General features: G+C 57.8%; 2 protein-coding genes across 2 annotated transcripts; one reads left to right on the top strand and one right to left on the bottom strand.

Moving 5' to 3' along the window:
* The first annotated feature begins 4,398 nt into the window (after positions 1 to 4,398).
* On the top strand, positions 4,399 to 11,320 carry DOK4 (docking protein 4). Its single transcript, XM_069456744.1, has 9 exons — positions 4,399 to 4,478; positions 5,057 to 5,295; positions 8,731 to 8,838; positions 8,993 to 9,107; positions 9,378 to 9,497; positions 9,597 to 9,786; positions 10,524 to 10,662; positions 10,816 to 10,939; positions 11,189 to 11,320. The coding sequence occupies exons 2-9, from the start codon at positions 5,230 to 5,232 to the stop codon at positions 11,305 to 11,307; spliced, it is 981 nt and encodes a 326-aa protein (XP_069312845.1). The 5' UTR covers positions 4,399 to 4,478; positions 5,057 to 5,229; the 3' UTR covers positions 11,308 to 11,320.
* Positions 11,321 to 13,419: 2,099 nt separating this feature from the next.
* POLR2C (RNA polymerase II subunit C) lies at positions 13,420 to 19,975 on the bottom strand. The gene is made up of 9 exons (XM_069456745.1): positions 19,835 to 19,975; positions 19,614 to 19,663; positions 17,442 to 17,510; positions 17,239 to 17,291; positions 15,222 to 15,350; positions 14,773 to 14,824; positions 14,385 to 14,553; positions 14,159 to 14,233; positions 13,420 to 13,572 (listed from the first exon to the last, which is right to left on the bottom strand). The coding sequence occupies exons 1-9, from the start codon at positions 19,918 to 19,920 to the stop codon at positions 13,428 to 13,430; spliced, it is 828 nt and encodes a 275-aa protein (XP_069312846.1). The 5' UTR covers positions 19,921 to 19,975; the 3' UTR covers positions 13,420 to 13,427.
* Between the last annotated feature and the right edge of the window lie 410 nt (positions 19,976 to 20,385).

Here is a 20,385-nt window from a genome sequence, read left to right as displayed (position 1 = left end):
GTCACTTCCCGAACCTGGGACCTTCCTACTCTGTAGGGGGGGAGGGGTGCTCAGAGACCCGCCCCCCAAAGCCAGCGCCGGGGCCCTGAAACTCCCTGCGCCCTCCCCACCCCCAGCGCTCCTCTCCAGGGGACCCCAGGTCCGGAGCTGACCTCACCCGCTCCCACTCCTACCCCGTCAGAGAAACCCAGGCCCTGTGCTCCCTGGGCCTGCCGTCCGGAAGGGACATAACTCAGCCCGCGGCAACCCCCAGCCTCCTGCCTGCTCCCTCAGGGTCCCCCGTTCTCTCAACCCTTCCAAATTCCAAGAGACTATTTTCTGTAGCCCAGCAGGCCCCCACTGCCCACCCCCTCCTGCATGTGCACACCCACAGCCTAGCTCGTGGCCAGTGCCTGCTGTCCTTGAACCTTTCTCTCTTGGTCCCCAAGTCCTGTCCACCTTCTCCCACTTGGGCCCGGAGGTCTTGGGTCCAGTTAAATGCTTTCTGTCCTCCCAAAGGGGCATGAGCCGGGACTGGGCACTTGGGTGATGTGGGCAGAGCAGAGGCTCTGTGCAGCCTGCCTGTCCCGAGCTGTGGGGACAGGGCAGTTGCCAGGGCATTTGGATGGAGGATATGGCGGGGGGTGTAGGGGTGTGATGATCAGGGGAGGTGAGGGGCCTGGCCTCAGCTCTAGCAGGCACCGCCACAGTGGGCAGGGGCTGGGCTTGCTTAGGGCATGTTCTTTTCTGGCCCCTTCCAGAGGGATGTGGCTCCACGGGCCATTCCTGTTCCCCCCTCCTCCATGGGTCCCAGGAGCTGTGCCCTCTCTTGCCCAGTGGCCTGCCTCGCTGTGCCTGGGCACTGGTTACTGCTAGTCCTTCCTCCCGGGCAGGGCGGCAGGGCTGGGCATGACCTCACTCCCCAACCCCAGCCAAGGTGGGGCCGCCCGGCCGGGCCCGGCCGGGCCTGGACACAGTGTCAGCGGCAGCTTTTCCCTGAGGCACCTTTGAACCAAACTGTGGGTCCTGGGCACAGCTGGATCTCCAGTAACAGTAGTCTTGTGGCCAAGCCAGGCAGTGCTGGGACCAGGGGGTGGGAGCCGCCGCCCTGCTCACACACCTCTGGAAGCTGAGCCGGGTCGGCCAGATGAAGGGCGGCGGTGGTGGTGGGAGACAGGATGAGGAGGACAAATCCTGAAAAGAATTATCTGTTCGGTCCCCAAATATTGAGCACCGGCTCTGCACTAGGAGATGGAGCTATTAACTAGACAGAGAAGGCCTGGCCACCGGGAAGCTGACATTCTACATGTCTGTCTGTGGCCGAGTAACAAGAGTAACAAAGGGACAGACAGATGAAGAACAAGAAAATCCCATGAAGATGAGTGTGATGAAGGCGGTGACACTGGGTGTTGGAGAGAGGCTGACTAGCAGGGTCCCTTTGGCCAGGTGGTCAGGGAAGGCCTCTGCGAGGAGGTCAATGAAGTGGAATGAAGCTTGAGACCATGCGAGGGAACAGTGTTGAAGGCGGGAACAGCAAGTGCAGTGGGATAGAGTTTGGCATGGTGGGGGATGGGCAGGGGACCAGGGGAGGACAGAGTGGCAGCCATGCGGGGAGCACAGCCCCACTTTCCTGGCTTAAGGGTCTGGGGCTGTTCAGAGGTCCCCTCCTCCCACCGTTCCTCCCTGCCCAGTTGGGTATTTGGTCTGTCTTTGCAGCCTACCTTGGATGAGACAGTGTTTTGGGAGGTGGCCCCTTATGGGGACCTGCATGGGGGCACTCCCTGCTGGCCCCTGATAATCACATAGGATGGGGCGGGGCGGCAGGGGCTGGGCAATGTCCCTGGTGCTGGGGAGAATCCCACAGATGGGATCTTTGCCATGGGGTGGAGACAGCCAGATGACAGTGAGATGGTGTCCAGGTAGGGCTGTCCCTGAAGCCCTGATAAGATCCCATCTGCGGGGAGAGGGGAGGCCCAGCCAGCCGGGCAGCCGCTCCTGCTCAGTCATTGGCTGCCAGCCTCAGCGAGTAGCGTTTGTTCTGGAGCCAAAGCCTCCAGGCAGAATCCAGGTGCAGGGAGGGGGTGCTCAGAGTGGCTGCCCCGTGGGGCAGGTGGGCAGGGAGGGCCCAGGGACACCTGCCCATCCTGGGGAGAGGAGCCTGGGGTCCCTGGCCTAGGGCAGGTTTGGTCTTCGGTTGAGCAGCAGTGTTGATGCCAGGCTGGGAGGAGGGATGGGGGGGCCCCTGCTGCCCGCCCCCCCCCCACCTGGAACCTTGAGAGGGGCGGCTGCTCAGCCCTGGTGGCTGCTCAGAGTCACAGGCCCCATGCCCGGTGCCGGGGAAAGGTTGGACACCTCAGGTCCTCTGGAATTAGTGGGCATTATCCCTGCCGCAGGCCCATGAGAGGCTGATGGTGGCTCAGGAGTGAGGGGGACAGTGGCCCCAGGGGCAGGCAGCGCAGGGGCTGCCTGGGCCCAATTCCTGACCTGCTGAGCCTCAGCTGCCCTCCACTCCCTGATGCCACACCGGGCTTTGACAGGCTCAGTGTGGGGGCCGCCTCTCTCGCTGTCTGGGTGACCCCACTTGACCTCACTGCCTATCAGATTTGTGGGTCCACCGATTGGCTGTTCGCCCTCCCTCCTGACCTTCCCATTCCCCTTTGCCTACCATTCGGGGTTCCGGGTCGGGTCTTGCTGTCGCAAACCTTATTGGAGACTGAGTGTGGCCAGGAGTGCCTGTGACTTGGGGTCAGTAAGCTGCCAGGACCTCACCACCCAGGCGTCCCCACGAAGGTCGCTGTTCCTGCTGGATTATTTCAGTGGGGCTGATTCGGGGCCTGCGGTACGGGGCAGGGTAGGGCAGGAGCACTCCTGAGAGCTGGGGCCACCGTCACTGGGGGGCTGCCACTGGGAAGATGACTGATGGAGCCGGGAAGGAGCAGGCCCGCCTTGGGCAGGTGGAAGGCTGCCTTCTGGTCGTTTCCCAGCCCCATCTGCGCAGCAGCTCCTGAAAGGAAAAAAAAAAAAAAAAAAAAAAACCCAGCCTTTGGAGTTTTGAAGGCAGAAGCTCTGGGTCCAAAGTGGGTGGGCAGGTGCCTCATGGATTCATTTCCTCATTTAAAGTAGGTGGAGTTATTCTCGTTTTTTACTAATGGGGAAACCGAGGCACGGAAAAGTTAAGTGGCTTGCCTAGGACTACACGGCCAACTGGATTCACACTCTTGGTTGTGCCGTGTGTGGGCTGCCTCGGATGAAGCCAGGGCCCAGTGGCTCCTTGTAGCTGTGTTCTGAAAGGGGCCTCCGCGCCACGGACCCCAGCCTGCTGGTCATGTTGCAGGGGAGGTCCACGGAGCTGCTCCTTGCCCTGCGGACAAGGCAGCCCCAGGGACAGGCAGTGGAGACATAGCTGGGAAAACTGACCCATCTCTGACTGCCAGAGTCCCGGGGCGGCTGGGCCATCGGGGATCAGTGCCAGTGAGGGGACCGCAGACCAGACCTTACTGGTGGCAGGCAGAGCATTTGGGCGCGGGAGGGTCTCGGACTGAGCTGGGATGGAAGGAGTGGATGGGCAGGAGGGGAGCTGAGGGCCCTCAGGGTGCAAGTGGGGTAGGGGAGCACTACCTCCTGTGCCCCTCCGCTTGTTTGTGGGTGCCCACGGGGTAGCCCCATCTGTTCCTTGTTAGGGACTCAACAGACAGGCCTCCCGGAGAGTAATTAGTGCCAAGCTGCTGGCAGATCCGGCACCACGCCTGCCCCAGGGCCCGTGCTGGCAGCACAGATACCCAGCTGACCCCAGAAATGCTCTGTTCCCGCCCAGTGATCTTGGGGACACAGTGGGGGTGGGGGAGGACCACGTTGCTGGCTTATCCCTGCCCTTGAGGCAGAGTGGCAGAGAAGGCTTAGGTGGTGGCAGGCAGCCAGGCCACAGTCCGTTCCTCCCCCAGGTCAGCCTCCATCGCCCACCCTGGAATTTCGCACTCATCCCCGGCTGTGCCCTGGGCTTGCTGTGTGACCTTAGCTATGTGGGTTGCCCTCTCTGGGCATTCTTTTCCCATCTGTAAAATGAAGTGTTAGATCGGATCACTGCTGAGATCCCCCGGAATCTGAGCCTTTGTTACCTGTTGATCTGCCTGATTTGGGGTGGTCCTGCTGGTACCCCTATTTGCTGCTCCACATTGACCTCCCCTTGGTGCCCCACACTGTCTCCTGCATCTGTCTGGGCTGGGTCCTGTAATTAGCTCCTGCCATGCCCAGGACGTGGGGGCACTGCTTGGCCTGGCCAGACCCCACCCTCACAGACTGGCCAGCGTTCCCAGCTCCAGGGCTGGGCCAGGCGTCTGCTTGCACGGAGGCCACCGCCAGCCAGCCCAGCATTCCTCAGGCTTATCTGGGGCCCGCCCTGCTGGACTCTGCCCTCCCACCCAGGAAGCAGCACCCAGAGTTCCAGGGGCTGGGAGCGGGGCCTGGGTGGGCTTGCCGTGATGATTCTCAGAGAGAACCAGGTACAGGACTGGGTGGGGCAGAGGGATTTGGGGGGCTGCTGAGCTGACAAGGCCACTTGACTTTAACCTTGTGGAGTGTGGGGCTCACTCAGACACCAGACTCTTGGCCAGCTCCTTGGGCGCCCCTCCCGATCTCTGGGAAAGCTGGGGAGTTTGCTTTGGGCCAGTTGCCCTAAATCTGCCCCAGAGTTGTGACAGTTGATAGGGCCAGGGCCCAGAGGGCTGAGGGACAGCACCTCCTAGGCTAGACCCCGGCCCAGGGCTCCCAGCCGCCTCTCACCCTCGGCCCCCACCTCTGCCACGGAGCCGAGCCGGTCCTCCCAGGAAGGGGTTAACTGCCAGCCCCAGCCGTGAGGGAGGGGACTGGGCTGGACCATTTTCCTCCGCTGCCTCCACCTCGGTTTTCCTGAATGGTTCTGCCGTCCTGGGGTGGGGAGGGAAGGGAAGGAAGAAGGGCGGGAGGAGGAGGAGGAGGGAGGGGGAGGAGTGTGGGAAGAGGAAGGAAAAAAGAGAGCGAGACAGCGAGGGGAAGAGAAAGATGTCACTGTCTCTAATCTCCCTGTCATTTTCATTTCCAGCCGGCGCCGGGCGAAGGAGCTGCTAGAACAATGCTGAGGCGGGCGAGGTGAGGAGCCGCCAGGCAGCCCGAGGAGTGTCTGGAACAGGTGATCGGAGGTGCCGGGAGCCGGGCACCTGGGCATCCCTCCCCTCGCCTCGCCAGGCCCGGCGCCCCAGGGACGGGGGAGGAACCATGGCGACCAATTTCAGCGACATCGTCAAGCAAGGCTACGTGAAGATGAAGAGCAGGAAGCTCGGGGTGAGCGACCCCGACCCGCGGCGGGGCGCTGCTGAGGGATGGGCGTCCGGGGAGCACGGATCCCGAGGCGTGGTGGCCGCACGGGCTGCCCGCCGGCTGCCGGGCATCGTGCGCCTGCGGTCTCGAGCTTCTCGCCAGCGGGCTGCCTGGCATGTGCCTGGGCTGGGCTCTGTCTGCGGCAGCCCCCGCCCCAGCAGGGCTGGCCGGCATCCCAGCCGCTGGGCCACTGGCTGGGCCAGCGGTGGCTGGCGGCCGGTGGGCAGGCGGCTCCCCTGCCATTGTTGAAGTTGTCGCTGCCACCGCAGGAGCAGCTGGGAATGCTGGGCTGTGTCTGAGCCCAGAGCAGCTTCTCTCTTCCCCTGGCCTCCCCTCCTTTCTCTCGCCTCCCCGCCCCTCTCCTGGCCTCTTTTCCTTTAAGTACCTCCTCTCCCCTGCTCCCCGCTGCTTTCTGTGTGCAGGTATTTATTGCATTTTGGGTTGTGGTTTCCAATGTTAAGGAAAAGTGTTTGAAAGGAGGGCGGTTGGTTGTGGGGCGGGGTGGTGGGAGGGGTGCAGAGCTGATATTTCTGTGGTTTCCACATGAGAACTTTGGGCAAAATGACCCATTGCCCTGGGACGGGCTGCTTTCCTCCAAGTTGTTGGCAGGTGGCTCCGCACCCAGCCCTGAGCTGGGCGTGCGGAGGGGCTGTAGACATGAGGCCTTGGAGGGCACCCACCCTTTCCCACCCCTGTAGGCCCTCAACTGGTGACGCCCCCTCAGAAGGCACAAGTGGGGGCCGCACGGATCCGTGTAACAATCTTGATGAGGTTGTCGAGAGCCAGCCCTATTCCTCTGCTGACCCCCCACCTCCCATGAAGGGTCTGGCAGCTGCCCCCTCCCCAGCAGGAAGGAAAGCCCTGGTGACTGAGGTCGCCCAAAGTCTTGTGTTTGACCTGGGACTCCTGTCCCTCCCTTCCCTCCCCCATTGCCTTGATGGGGTGGGGGTGGGCTGGGCCTGAGTGGGGTGGGGAAGGCTGGGGAGGGGAGGGGCAGGGATCTGACAGCCGGCCCCCCTGCCTGGGCATCAGAAAGAGCAGGGCTGGCCTTGGACAGGGGTGGGTCGTGCCCCTCCTCCCGTCCTGTGGCCCCCACGGGTCATATTCAGTCCAGGCAGGGGCCATCAGCTCACTGCCAGGAGGGCGATCACTTCGGCAGGGCTGAGCTGGTGGGCATGTCCGCAGTCTTACCTGAATTTTACCTGAATTTAAATTGGTGGCCCCAGTTTGGGGGCCCCAGTCTAGTAGGGACAGGGTCCTGGCAGCCATCAGCTACTTTGCTCTTCCTGAGAGAGGGACTCAGCCCACTGACTTGAGCACAGAACAAAGAGAGAGGCTGGGGCCAAGGCAGGGAGGCCAAGGGAGCAGGGGCCAGCTTCTACCATCGCTCCTTTTCCTATGGCCTCGGACCTAGCATGTCCCCAGGGGCCAGCCGGGCTGAGGCCCTGTCCAGGGCAGGGTGTGCCAGGAAGGCACCAGTCACAGGGGCAGCCACTTAGGCTCAGGAGACCAAGTGGCTGACAGGTGGGCACAGCCAGGGGGAGGGGTTGGGAGGTGGGGTCCCCCGTGCGGGGAATTCAGCCTCCCTCTGCAGACCTGAGCCTCACTTCCCTGGGGTGAGGGGCTGCAGTCACTCCCCAGCAGCCATTCCTGTCTCGGCCCAGAGGTGGGGGGAGGGGCTGGAAGCGCTGGGGAGCGACCCTCCTACCTGCCAGGGCCGCCCTCCCGGCTGGCTGTGTCAGAGTGTTTCTGAAGCGCTGATCAAAGCCCTGGGAGAAGTGGGAAGGAGGGCTCCCTGGGGCTGTGCGTGTGTATCCTGTAACCAGGCAACCGGGGTGCTCAGGCCCCCAGGCCTTCTGCCCCTGACACCGCAGGCTGCGCGGAGCCCACCCTGGCAGGGTGTATCTGGGTCAGCAGCATTCATTCATCCGTCCATCCAGTCACTTACTCGCTGTCCCTTCATGTGGCCATTCACTTGTTTAGCGGAGCTCTGTTGACGAGGCTGCCAGGCTACGAGGGAGGATTCTGAAAATAAAACTCAGTGTCTGCCTTAAAGGTGCTCTGCAGCTCGGAGCCGAGGGCTGCCGGGGTTCCGGTGGCCAGGCCAGGTGCTGGGCCAGGGTCAGGGGTGTAAGGGCAAACACGCCTCCTAGGGACCCAGACAGGAGCCAGAAATGGCCTGGCTCTGAGTGGCTTCTTGGGAAGGGCACTGCCCAGGCCGCCGCGCCCTGTGACGCTGCCTGCCAAGGACCTGGTGCACCGTGGCAGAGTAGGGCCGCCGAGCAAGTGGGGCCCAGAGGCCCCTTCACCTTTTCTGCTGTGCCCTGGCCACCCCTCATTCTGCCAGTGTGCCGGCGAGAGGAACAGCAGACGCCTGGGGAACGCTGTCCTGGGATTTTGGGTGCCTGCTGAAAGGAGGGGACAACCACAGCCACAGACTCGGGGCTGAATGGAGCCAGAGGCGGAGGCAGGGGCTGTGGGAAGGAGAGTCAGCAGCTAAGGCAGGTGGCTGGGGCCACCCCTCAGGTGTCTGACAGGCCACAGAGAATTAAGGTGGTGGGAGGCACCGGGGCATTGGCAGTGGTGGGGACAGGAGGGAAGGCGCCATGCTGTGGGGTGACCCGAGTTCCTGGCTCTGCCCCTTCACCCCCGACACCCTCTGGCTTCCCAGCTGGAGCAGGGAAATACTGTCCTCCTCGCTCCAGGGCTGGCAGGAGAATGAAGAGGGTGTGGGAGAGCCCCTGGAGACACGAGTGGGGGTCCCCAACACCAAGGGCCCTCACCTGGCTCGGAGAACAAGGGGTGTGGTGCTGTGCGGCCTGGCAGTGGGCAGGGGTCTGATCCCAGTCCCTAGGCAGACTCCTCAGTTGTGGCTGGCACTGCGGGAGCCCTGGCCGACGTGGTCACATGCAGGGGGCCACGAGGACCGGCTCTGGATCTAGACAGCCTGTTGTCAGTACCAGCACCGCCATTTGTTAGCTGTGTCGGAGCCTCACTTTGCCCATCTATAAAATGGATGTTGACAGAACCGACCTGAGGAGCGGCCCTAAGACTGTGAGGAGTGCTAGTAACACGATGCGTGCGTAGGAAGCACTCACAGATGTTGGCTACTTATAGTAAATTCAGAGCTCTGTACACAGTACACGCTAACTCAGAACGTCCTCTATGGAACGGCATTTTGGAGCCAGCCAAGAAGTGACGCCCTTTTGATTTGGGGACAGGCTCTCTCCCAGGGAGGTGGCACTGCTGGTGACTCCTTCCCCAGGCTGCCCCAGGCCGGGGCTCCAGGGAAGGCTGTGCGGCAGTGCCCCCTGCGGCAGGCAGGGGCAACTGCAGGGCCGTGCAGGCTGGGGTGGGAGCGGTCCAGGGGGGCCTGACCCCTGCCATCTGGCCCCACAGATCTACCGGCGGTGCTGGCTGGTGTTCCGGAAATCCTCCAGCAAGGGGCCCCAGCGGCTGGAGAAGTATCCGGATGAGAAGTCAGTGTGCCTGCGAGGCTGCCCCAAGGTTAGGGGGCCTGGGCCCTAGCTCCCCCCGCCCATAGGCAAAGATGATTTGCCGAGTCCTGAGGTCTGACAGCACCCCGCTGGGGTGGCAGGGCCATGGGGGGTGCTGGGGTGGCACACTAACCTGGCTAAGTCCCGTGTGGATGCTGTCCCAGGTGACTGAGATCAGCAACGTCAAGTGTGTCACACGGCTCCCCAAGGAGACCAAGCGGCAGGCGGTGGCCATCATATTCACCGATGACTCGGCACGGACCTTCACCTGCGACTCAGGTGAGGCACCGGGGCGCAGGCCTCCTCGTGGTCTCCCTGGGCATGGTTGGTGGTCTGGCCGGGAGGCAGAGCAGGGCTCGCCGTGGGTGGAGATGGTGACGCGGGGGTGCCCCTGAGGGAGCAGCCCCAGAATCGCGGTGGGGCAGGCCGGCGGAAGCCACTGCCGGCACCCTCCCTTCTGGGCACGGTGGGGTGATGCAGGCTGAGGCAGATGGGTCAGCTGCTGGGGGACGCTGAGCTGGCAGCATGTTGGGGTCCCATTTTCTGCAGAGCTGGAGGCTGAAGAATGGTACAAGACACTATCTGTGGAGTGTCTGGGGTCGCGGCTAAACGACATCAGTCTGGGAGAGCCTGACCTCCTGGCCCCAGGGGTGCAGTGTGAGCAGACAGGTGAGGCCTGGCCCTGGAGGAGGGGGGAGGGGGAGGAAGAGGAGGGGAGGAGGGCCCCCTCGGACACCTCCAGGCCCACTGTGTTCTCCCCTGCTGCAGACCGCTTCAATGTCTTCCTGCTGCCCTGCCCCAACCTGGACGTGTACGGCGAGTGCAAGCTGCAGATCACCCACGAGAACATCTACCTCTGGGACACACACAACCCCCGCGTGAAGCTCGTCTCGTGGCCCCTCTGCTCGCTGCGCCGCTATGGCCGGGACGCCACACGCTTTACCTTCGAGGCTGGCCGGTAGGACCCTCTCGCCTCCCCACCCCTGTCCCTCCGTGGTCACGATGGTGGCTGCCGTTTGCTCTGTGTCAGGCACTGTGCTAGGAACGTGGTTTAGTTACTGGCCTAGCGATCCAAAGGGGAATGTAATGTTCCCATTTTACGAATGAAGAAACCGAGGCTCGGAGAAATAACTTGCCCACGGCAGGCGGACCCAGTGAAGCTGTTTACCAAAAGTTCAACTGCTTGGGCTCGAGTCGAGTCCTGGCACCGGCACTTACTAGCTCGGTTATTGTGGACCCAAGTCTGTTTCCTCATCTGTCAAATAACTGACCACAAAAGTAGCTACACTCACAGAATCGTGGTGAGGATGGGTGTTCCCTATCTTGAACTCCAGAGTCAGCTTGCTCACACTTAAATTCTGTATAATCCTTTGTGTGATCTTGGTCGAGTTACTTATCTTCGCCATGCCTCGGTTTCATCTGTAAAATTGTTCGAGAAAACGCACAATAATGAGGAAACTAAATAATGCACAGACCAAGAGGGTGGTGGTAGAGAAAACTGGGTTAATTTTCTGTGAAGTGTTTAGACCAGCCCACCTGACACACAGAAAATGCCCAGTACGTTTGCACCGTGTGGTCAGACTCCCAGACCACAGCCCTGCCTGTTCCCCAGGCCCGGGGTGCAGCCACAGTTATGGTGGCACGTGTGTGGTGGAGTCCCCACCACCTTACGCCCCGTGTCACCTGTGTCCCCAGGATGTGCGACGCTGGGGAAGGGCTCTACACCTTCCAGACACAGGAGGGGGAGCAGATTTACCAGCGGGTCCACAGTGCCACCCTGGCCATCGCCGAGCAGCACAAGCGGGTCCTGCTGGAGATGGAGAAGAACGTGAGGGTGAGCAGGGCCATCAGTCCAGGGGCTGGGGTCCAGTCCAGCTGGGGTCTGCCCGCACAGTCTCCTGCCAGCGTGTCGAGGCTGGCTGCTCGGGGATAACGTGAGCTGCTGTCCCCAGCGCTAACAGGAGGGACCCTCCTCTCCACCCCACAGCTGCTGAACAAGGGCACAGAGCACTACTCGTACCCCTGCACACCCACCACCATGCTGCCCCGCAGTGCCTACTGGCACCACATCACGGGTTCCCAGAACATCGCCGAGGCCTCCAGCTACGCCGGTGAGTCACTTCCGTGCCCCACACCTACAGAGTGACCACCCGGAGGCAAAGCTAGCCTGAAGAGGGGGACTGGGGTCCAAAGGCCTTTAGGGAGGGAGGCAGAGCTGGCTGGCTCAGCTAAGGGGCACGGGGACACACGAAGGAGGGTACGTTGTGCTCTGTACTGCCAGGCTCTGTGGAGGATGAGGCCTGCCGGGCGGGGGTCTTTTGACCTAGATCTCAGTTCTGAGCCTGCTTCTGTGCCCACAGGTGAGGGGTACGGGGCAGCCCAGGCCAGCTCAGAAACGGACCTCCTCAACAGATTCATCCTGCTAAAGCCAAAGCCCAGCCAGGGGGACAGCAGCGAGGCCAAGACCCCATCCCAGTGACAGCAGTGCTGGTGAACACAGAAGACTGCTGGGGGCCGCCTGCAGCGTACTGTGCACAGCCAGCCCCAAGGGGCTGCTGGCCAAGAGCCTGGAGAAAGGGAGCAAGCTGTCCCTTCCTTGCCCCCAAGGGTGAGGCTGGACCGAGGCAAAGGGCTGGCCACGCCACCCGAGCATGTGTGAGGGGCTGGCGCTACCGTGGGACTATATACTGTTGTTGATTTTAATATATATGGCTTATGACATATTCTATATTAATGAGATTGCCCCTCTATCCTTCCCCGCCAACACATCCACATTTTTGAGTCCCATGACCAGGCCACGGTCAGGGCTGGTTTTGAGTACGAGGGCAGCGGTTTCCCTGTCCTCCGTGGCACACCCCCTGCTGCCAGGACCTGTTTGAACTGCCAGGGCCGGAGGAGGGGGACAGTCAGAACTCGAGGCTGGCATTCTGACTGCTGGCTTTTCCTAAGCAGCCCAGGGGCCAAGACGGCAGGTGGCTTCCCAGTTCCTCTGGGCCTAGAATGGCACAAGAAGGATCTAAACTTCCATTGTGTCACTTGCCAGCCTTGCACTTGGAGTCTTAAGCAGAGGTGACGTCTGGTTGATGCCTCAGGTGAAAATCTGGTTTTAAAATGTAATTTCCACACAGGCTCCTTCCTGCTTAGTAGGCTGAGAAGATGCCCTCGGGCCTGTGGCGGGAGGCAGGGCTGAGGCAGGGCTGCGTGGGGAGCGCGCCTGCTGCCCCTCTGGCTGACCAGGGCTGGACAGTGCCCCAGCAGAGGGAGCCCCTCCGCCCGGTGTCTGGCCACCCCCGCCAGCCGAAAGCAGTCAGAAACCAAGACCTTCCCACTCTCCTCCCCACATGGTGCTGAGGCTCCCTGCTGAGACGCAATTAAAGCAATTCATTTTCTAGTGCTGGTATTTATCGACTACCATGCAGAAGGGCTATCTTTCTATTCACATCAAACCTTTGGTTGCGTGGTTTTTTGGTTTTTTAAAAAATACTTTAGGTTCTGATTTGTGGGACTTGACCTTCTTGTAAATAACGACTATTCAAGTTGTGGCAGGACAGTAAAGAGGCCCCTCCCAAGGGAGCCCTAGAGCCAGGGAGGTGGCTTAGCCAGCTCAGCTCTGAAGGTGATCCAGAGAACGACCACCCAGAGGCACGAGCTACCCTGAGGAGGGGCACTGGGGTCCAAAGGCCTTTGGGGGGGAGGCAGAGCTGGCTGGCTCAGCTAAGTGGCACGATGACGCATGAAGGAGATTATGTTGTGCTCTTTATTGCCAAAAATAAACACTTTTAAAAAGACAACTACTGTTAATCAATAAATATCCCTTCCTTTCTGTACTGGATCTCTGGTTTTCTCCAGGCTGCCTAATTAACTGCTTGGGTCTGTTCCCGGCTGGAGACAGTGCTAAGGGGCGAGGCCAAACCCTCACACGGAGAGATGGATACTGTACCTGGGAGGGGCCCTGCCCCCACCCCCAAACTAAACGATCAGGCCATGAAGACTGATTTTGTAACTGCCAGGTACAGAATGGAATGCTGTGCTGATCTGTGGGGGAAGTGCGCAGCCAGCGTCTACGGCTATTCTCAAAAGGTTACATCTCAAATTAGGGACGCCTGGGAATCTGAAGTACCAATAGGCCGGCCCTGGGGAAAGGACTCAAAGGGTTTACAGGCTTCCTCAGTGAAGATTCTCGCACTCGGTCCTAACACCTGAAACGTAAAGTACGACTGTGAAAACTCCTCCTTTTGGGCAGAACGAGTTTAAAGGTAAGAGCTAGAATGACCAGGAGAGGAGAGGTCCAGCTCAGCTTTCTGAGCAGGGAGGCGGCACGGCCCCTACGGGCGCGATAGGAAACAGGCCGGAAGGGATGTCTTGGGTTCTGGGGAGCACTGGTGGCTATGAGTAGGCACGGCCAGTAAAAAACTATCCTGCCCGAGTAGCAGTGGCATCCCTAGTAATCTATCTGTGACCCCCTTCTAGTTGGTACTGATGACTTGCCAAGAAGCTTAAGCAACAGCAAAATAGACCTCAGGAACAGAAGTCTCCAGAGACACCCCAAACCCCGCTGCTGGCTTGCATCCCCTTTGTGCTGACACAGGCGGGCGGCAGCTAGTTTATGGTGAGTACATCGCTCTGGATCTCGTGGCTTAACTGAGTCTGTAGATCACTCAGCTTCTTCTTCAGTCCGGAGAGGGCTGAGAGGACAATGGTTTCGGGGCGCAGAGAGCCACAGGACTCCACATTGTAGTAAAACCTAGAAGGCCAGAGTCCAATGAGTCCTCACGAGGCAGGCTGGCCGGCCTGAGCTGTGGCCACGGACAACCCTTCCTGCTCCTGGGCCTTGACTGCGTTCCCACCAGGAACTGACCTCCTTCCATCTAAGACCTCTCGCAGAGTGGCCCCAACCCACTCTGCAGGACCCCAAGGAGCCCACAGTGCCTCATAAGGAACTATGAAACCCCCAAGCATTTTGCGTGTGTATCCCAGACAGACGTGGAAAATCCAGCAAGTGGGGACCACGTGCTGCAGCCCCTTCACAGGCATCGCTGTGGGACGTCGGCCAATTTCTGCCCCTAGCTTGGACCTCAAGAGTCTCTTCTTTGGGGCTGGAAAGTTAGAACAGGAACAACTTGCATAATCAGAGGGCCTCTCTGTCTCAGTGACCCAAAGGGGATGATGACTGGCCCTAGGCATGTGCACACGCCACGGGCTTAGTTTAGCAGTGAGTGGCCCCTGCCATGACGACTGGGACGTTAGGGAGAGGGGCTGCCTAACTCAGAGCCTGCACCAAAACCACATTCTTACACACTCCACCCTCCCACGCCGGACCAGGGGCTTACCTCTCTGGCTTGCCGTTGGGGTCATAGGGAGCTTGTGACTCGTCCTCATCCAGCTCCGAGTACTCACTCTTTGGCCTGAGGTCAAACACAGGTCAGCACAGGGTTGCTACTGCTGCTTTTAGGGCACTGAAGTTCTCGGAGAGCCTGCTCCATCTCAGTCACTAGCAGCCACTTCCACCCCCACCCCCATCCTAAACACCTGCCTCCACTCTTAGCTGGCACATACCATTCCTCGGGCTTGGGGTACACCGTGTGCCTCAGGGCATTGTCTGGATCGTATTCAAAAGCCACCCCTGCAGTAGGGTTCCACTTGGCATGTTCTTTGCCAAAACCTTTTTTGGCATAGGCTCGAAGTCTGAGCTCCTGGCCCTTTCTCAACTTGACGATGAGAATGTCTGCAGGGAGAGGTACGAGTCGGTCAAGGGCAGGAGAGGCCTAGTTCTCCAAAGCCTGACCTGGAGTGTCACTAGGAGACCATGCACGTCTGGAAAAATGGGTCTAGATGCAATTTACAAGGACACCAGGCAGCACAAAGGCTGTGTCTGGCCTCTGCTTCCCTCTTGTACACAGCAAGAGGTCGGGAAGGCACCTGCCCGCTCGCTCCAGTGCCTTACCGTCCTGTTCCACATAGTCATTGGGGTCATTATCTCGGTTCCGGGATGTCACCTGTAGGGAGCCCAAACAGAAGCATTTATCAGCTACTCACCTCCCCGTCACCTCCTCTGCCAACCATCTCCCAGCACCCATCTGTCAGCCAGGGAAAGGTGCCTGGGAAGCAGGTGGCGGAGGTGCCTCTCAGGATGCCACCCCCCACTTTGTGATACGGTGACAGCCTTCTCGGTAAGATCAACTCCCCGGCCTTTAAAAGGGTCCTTGGGTGACACATAGCACTGATAATGCTTCTGCCCAAGAAGAATCCAGAATTAGCACTTCTAGGCATCAGGTTAAGGCAGAGGGTAACAGGGAAGCCAACACTTCATAAGGGTCAGCCCCAGTCTGGCCCACTTGGAGCCAGAAAGAGAAGGGCGAAGGCCCGGGCGGGGAGGGTGCTCTGTGCACTGACTGGGATGACCCGAAGGTTGTTGGAGACGAGGTCTCGGGACGTGACGTGCCGAGTCTGGTCCTCGTTGCACCGCACGTCGAGGGTGAACTCCACGGAGCACTCGGGGCAGAACTCTTCGCATGTGCAGTCCTGAGGCAGGAAGTGAAGCGGGAGTGAGTCTCCTTCTAGGTAGTGAGTCCTCACTTGGCTCCCTGCTTCCAATACCCAGTTCCTTATGTGTCTTTGGCTGTAAAAGGGGTTGGTGACAGTCTCCAGGCTCTCATGGGCTGGGACAGTCTGGTAGTCCATTCTCACGGACTGCCCAAGTTTAGAGACAACCTATGTCCACGTGCTGGTACCCACATGTCCTTGCCACGCCCACCACTGCCAGGCCACCGCTGGGAGGCGCGCTAACCCTATCTCACTGTGCCCTCGGAGAACCACCGCTATCAAGGGAGAAGACCATGCTTTCATACCCTATGGTGAACTGAGTGGACCAGCCTGGGAACGTAACCGTCATCTAAAATGAAACAAGCCAGGCAACAACAGGAAAAAGTGCTTTTCAAGTTCTAGACTACTGACCTTTTCTGAAAAAACTTTTCTATTATAGAAAATTCCATACATACACAAAAACACAGAAAAAAGTGCAATAAACTGCCACAATGTAACCATCTCCCAGTTTCCATAATGATAAACATTTTCCCTTAAAACAATTGATGCATTCCCGTGTTAGGGACTATCCGTTATAGTTTAATTTTAGGCAAGAGAGTTACTACCATGTATTCAAGCCAGCTGTTTTCTCCCTCACACCAGCAAGGAAAATCCAATGTAATTTTTTTTTTTTTTTTTTTTTTGAGACAGAGTGTCATTCTGCTGCCCAGGCTAGAGTGCCGTGGTGTCAGCCTAGCTCACAGCAATCTCACACTCCTGGGCTTAGGCGATTCTACTGCCTCAGCCTCCCAAGTAGCTGGGACTACAGGCATGTGCCACCATGCCCAGCTAATTTTTTCTATATATATTTTTAGTTGGTCAGATCATTACTTTCTTTTTTTAGTAGAGACGGGGTTTCACTCTTGCTCAGGCTGGTCTCGAACTCCTGACCTTGAGCGATCCACCCGCCTCAGCCTCCCAGAGTGCTAGGATTACAGGCGTAAGCCACCGCACTCGGCCTACCAATTTCTTAAAAACAGAAATCTGGAGATATGAAACAAATAGGGCAAAATGTTAAATTGTGACCAAGTGTTAGGTGGGAGCATGGGTATTTGTCATAGTAGCTCCACACCCTTTTGTGTGCTTGCATATTTCTTTAAAAAAACAACATATATTTATAAAATACATCAAATTGGCCACCACGAAAATGACATGCCTCTGGGAATATAGGAAAATAGGTAGCTTCAGGATCACCCAAAGCCATCGAGAGGGAATAGCCTCCAGCTGTTATTTAGTGCAGCCCTAGTGAAAGGATGAAGGTGTCACCTACTCCCACCCGCTCTCCTCACTGCCAAGGTCTGTTAACATACCAGCAGACGGAGCGGACACGATCGGGGCAGGCGCTGAGACAATGAGTCTGCCCATGCTTAACTGGCAGCACGTATGGGGAGAGGCACGAATCCGGCAGACACCAGGACTAAGTCCCTCAGGTTCTGCTCCTGTGGCGACAACGTGCACTTCCTCTGCTCCTTGTCCTTGCTACACACACACCCCTTTCTGTTGACTCCCTTTAGCTGTCCAGGCCCCTGCCACTGGGAAGAGATGCTCTGGAAGGAACAGCCCCACTGTGCAGCATAACCAGGCATTCTGTTGGATAGCAGCCCCCCTTTGTGTGGCTGGCTGCTGAGACTCCCTGATGCCGTGTGCCTATCAATCTGAAGCCCCATCAGCACTGAGGACCAAGGCCTGCCTCAAGCTCCAGACAACATCTCCACCCTGTTGTTCTAACAGTACTATACAATCCAAGCTGGACGCAGGATGTCAGGAACAGTCCCTCTGAGAACTGAAGCTGTCCCCACCCGCACATCCACCCAGTCACGCAGCATACCCGGGAGTACTGCAGCTTGTCCACAATGTCATCACTGATGAGGGGAATTAAGCCTGTAAGGCAGAAAGGCATGTTAAAGAAGGCCAGACAGCCAAGCCTAAACAAGAACCTAGAAGTCCCTTCGGGGTGGGGATTGGAGGAGGCTCCCTCCTCTGACACCAGGCACAGCACCCTCCCTTTAACCTGCCAAAACCAGCACTCACCAAGTCTGTGAGCAATGAACTCATCGTGGAGGACTGAGGAATTCGCATCAATTTGAACCCAGTCAATGGCTAAAAAAAGGAGAAAGTAGACACGCAATTTAGCCATCAAATTCACCTAAAGACTTAGAGCAATGGTTTTCAACATTTAGCAATCACCCAATGCACGTTGAATTGGAGATGACTAGGCCAGAGATACTGATCCCACAGTGCTAGAATGGGGCCAAGGAGTCTGCAGTTTAACAAGAACCACACATACCACAACCCACCTTCCTGTCCAGGTGAATTTAATGCAGAAGGTTCCCTAGATGTGCTCTACACAGAAAAACACTGACATAGAGAATACCATGGGAGTGGGAATGTTTCCTTGAGCTGAATATTTTCCATGAGAAGCACTTAAATAGGCCACCTTTGCCAACACCAGAACACAACCTATTTGGGCACTTAAAAGTTAGAGAAAACCTCACAGAAGTAACACAGACTCAATAGTCAATATCTCATTTTATGATTTAATAACCAGATTACCTGATTTTGCACTTTTATTATCCTCAATCAACAAATGTTTACTGGATTCCTTTAATGGGCAAGGCACACTAAATATAAAACCCAATCCCTACCAACAATGAGCTCGTAGGAGGGTAAGAATTGTACTATCACATGTGCTCGACTAAGATGCACATTTATTCATTCATAAACAAACATCTGCACATAACCAGTTAAATCCAGAAATCAAATGGCATCACAGTCCAACCGCCAATGAGGGGCATGGACGCTAGGAACAAAGGTCAGAAGGGGCCAGGTCCCTACCTGCTTTGTCCTGCTAGGCTTCCTATTACTTCCCCAACCCAAGCCAAATAAGGACCACGACCAAAGCTTTTCTGCCTCTTACCTCCCTCCGGCATACCCTTAGCCGCTCCTGTGCAGGTTAAAATCCTCTGAGCCTCCTAAAAAACCAAGCCTTGCCCGCCTCCATGCTCTGCATGTGATCACTCCCTGCCTCTCGACTTCTTGCTCACAAAACTTGGTTGAGACTTCCCTCAAGACACTTGCCTTGTGTCGTGTTTGCATATGTCTTGTCTCTCTCTCAAGCTCCAAAAAATTCCCTGAGGCAGGGTACTGAGATGTCTTTGTACTCCTAGCACGGGTGCTCAATGTTATTTGCGGAATTGGATTTGTGAAGAAAATGGCATTTAGACTCAGAGTGTCAGGGCTGCATCTCGAAGTAGTAATACAATTCCTTCATTTTACTCATGAGGAAACTGAGGCCCAGAGGCATGAAGTGGTTGGGCAAAGGGAGGACCAGCGATTCCAGCTGAGTTGAAGTGACTGGGGGGTGGCGGTGGTTGTGGATAAACTACGATGTTCTCTTGCTTACTGGGCATTGGGCCTGCTTACTTCCTTAAAAACAAGTCTAAACACTTGATGCAGCAGCTATGACTGTGGTATTTTATACAAGTGTAGTCAATGCATCAAACACCTGGAGCAGAGTGGCTGGAACCAGACCAGAAACAGATCTTCCCTCCCCTGAGGTTCAGCTGCACTGTAGCTAGGCTTCTGAACCACTGATCAAAGTCCACCTTGTACTGACGTTGTCTGTGGATTCATCTCTCCCTGCAACCTCACTGTGAACCTCGTGAGGGCAAAAACCCTGTTCTATAACGGCTTTGCATCCCCAGTGCCTACCACCATGCCTGGCATGTCCATGCTCCATAATTGCAGTTGAAAAGACATCTGCCAGTACTGAACATTCACTGAACGCAAGGCACTTCGTACGGACTACATTACTTAATCCAGGACATCACTCTGATGAGTACCGAGAGTGCCCGCAGAAGTTTAGTAACTTGCCCAAGTTTCACAAAGACAGTAAGGGAAAACAGTATTCGAACCCAAGTCAGCACGTTCCTAAACCCGCGCACCTGAGCAAGGCACACAATGCAAGGTGGACCTGAGCGGCCCCGTTACCGAACCCTGCTGTGCGGCGGGCAACACTGAACCGCCCTTGTGGGTTCGCTAACAGCCCGTGGGAGCCGGGGAGGTGGCCAGTAGTGGCCACTCGGCCTAGGGCACAGGGTCCGACCAAGTCTCCAGCACCGCAGTTTTCTCTGCACCCCACCCTCACCCCAGGACAGTAGCCCCACGGTGTGTGTGGGGATGGCGGGACGGCCCGTCGCTTACCTATTATGGGAACCTCAGCAATGAAGACCCTCCGAATAGAATTGGCCACCCTGAAGGATGAAAAACCAAGCGGCGTGAGGGCCACGCAGCCCCCCATTTCCAAAGCTAAAGCCCCGGCACAGGGGGCGGCGGCGGCTCTGCCAGAACATCACCCCTCCCCCGCCCCGGCCCGGGCCTCCCGGCGCTCCGGAGCCGCCAGCCTGGTCCCTCGGGAGCCTTACGCCAGGTCCGTATTCTCAATGATGAACTTGACGTTCTCGTCGGTGAGCTCCGTGATCCGCACGGTGGGCTGGTTGGCGTACGGCATCGCACCCCTCGCCCACCGGCCTCTGCGCCCTTCCGCCGCGGCCACCGGAAGTCGGTCGGCGCGACCCCGGCCGCTTCGCGGAGATGCTCTCGCAGCGCCACCTGCTGCTCGGAGGCCGGGACCGCCGGCGCCTGGCGTTTTCTACCCCCATTTGCTTTAAAATGCACCAGGTTCAGCCTTCTGGAGGTAGTTTGGCAAAACGTGCATGCGCCCTTGACTCAACAACAACACTTGTAAGATTTCATACTGCAGAAATACTTGCAGTTGTAAACTAAGGTACATGTACAAGGACGCACACGGCAGTACAGTTTGCAATGGCAAAAGATAAACAAAACTCACTGGCCTTTGACAGACCTGAATAAATGTATACACACACAAATACTATGAAGCTTTTAAAAAGAACGAAGTAAATTTGCATATCTATGGAAAAATAAGAGTATACTTTAATAATGCACGTACACTTTA

This window comes from Eulemur rufifrons, chromosome 23 (genome assembly GCF_041146395.1).
Source record: "Eulemur rufifrons isolate Redbay chromosome 23, OSU_ERuf_1, whole genome shotgun sequence".
NCBI classification, from domain to species: domain Eukaryota; kingdom Metazoa; phylum Chordata; class Mammalia; order Primates; family Lemuridae; genus Eulemur; species Eulemur rufifrons.
This window is presented reverse-complemented; position numbering and strand designations above follow the sequence as displayed.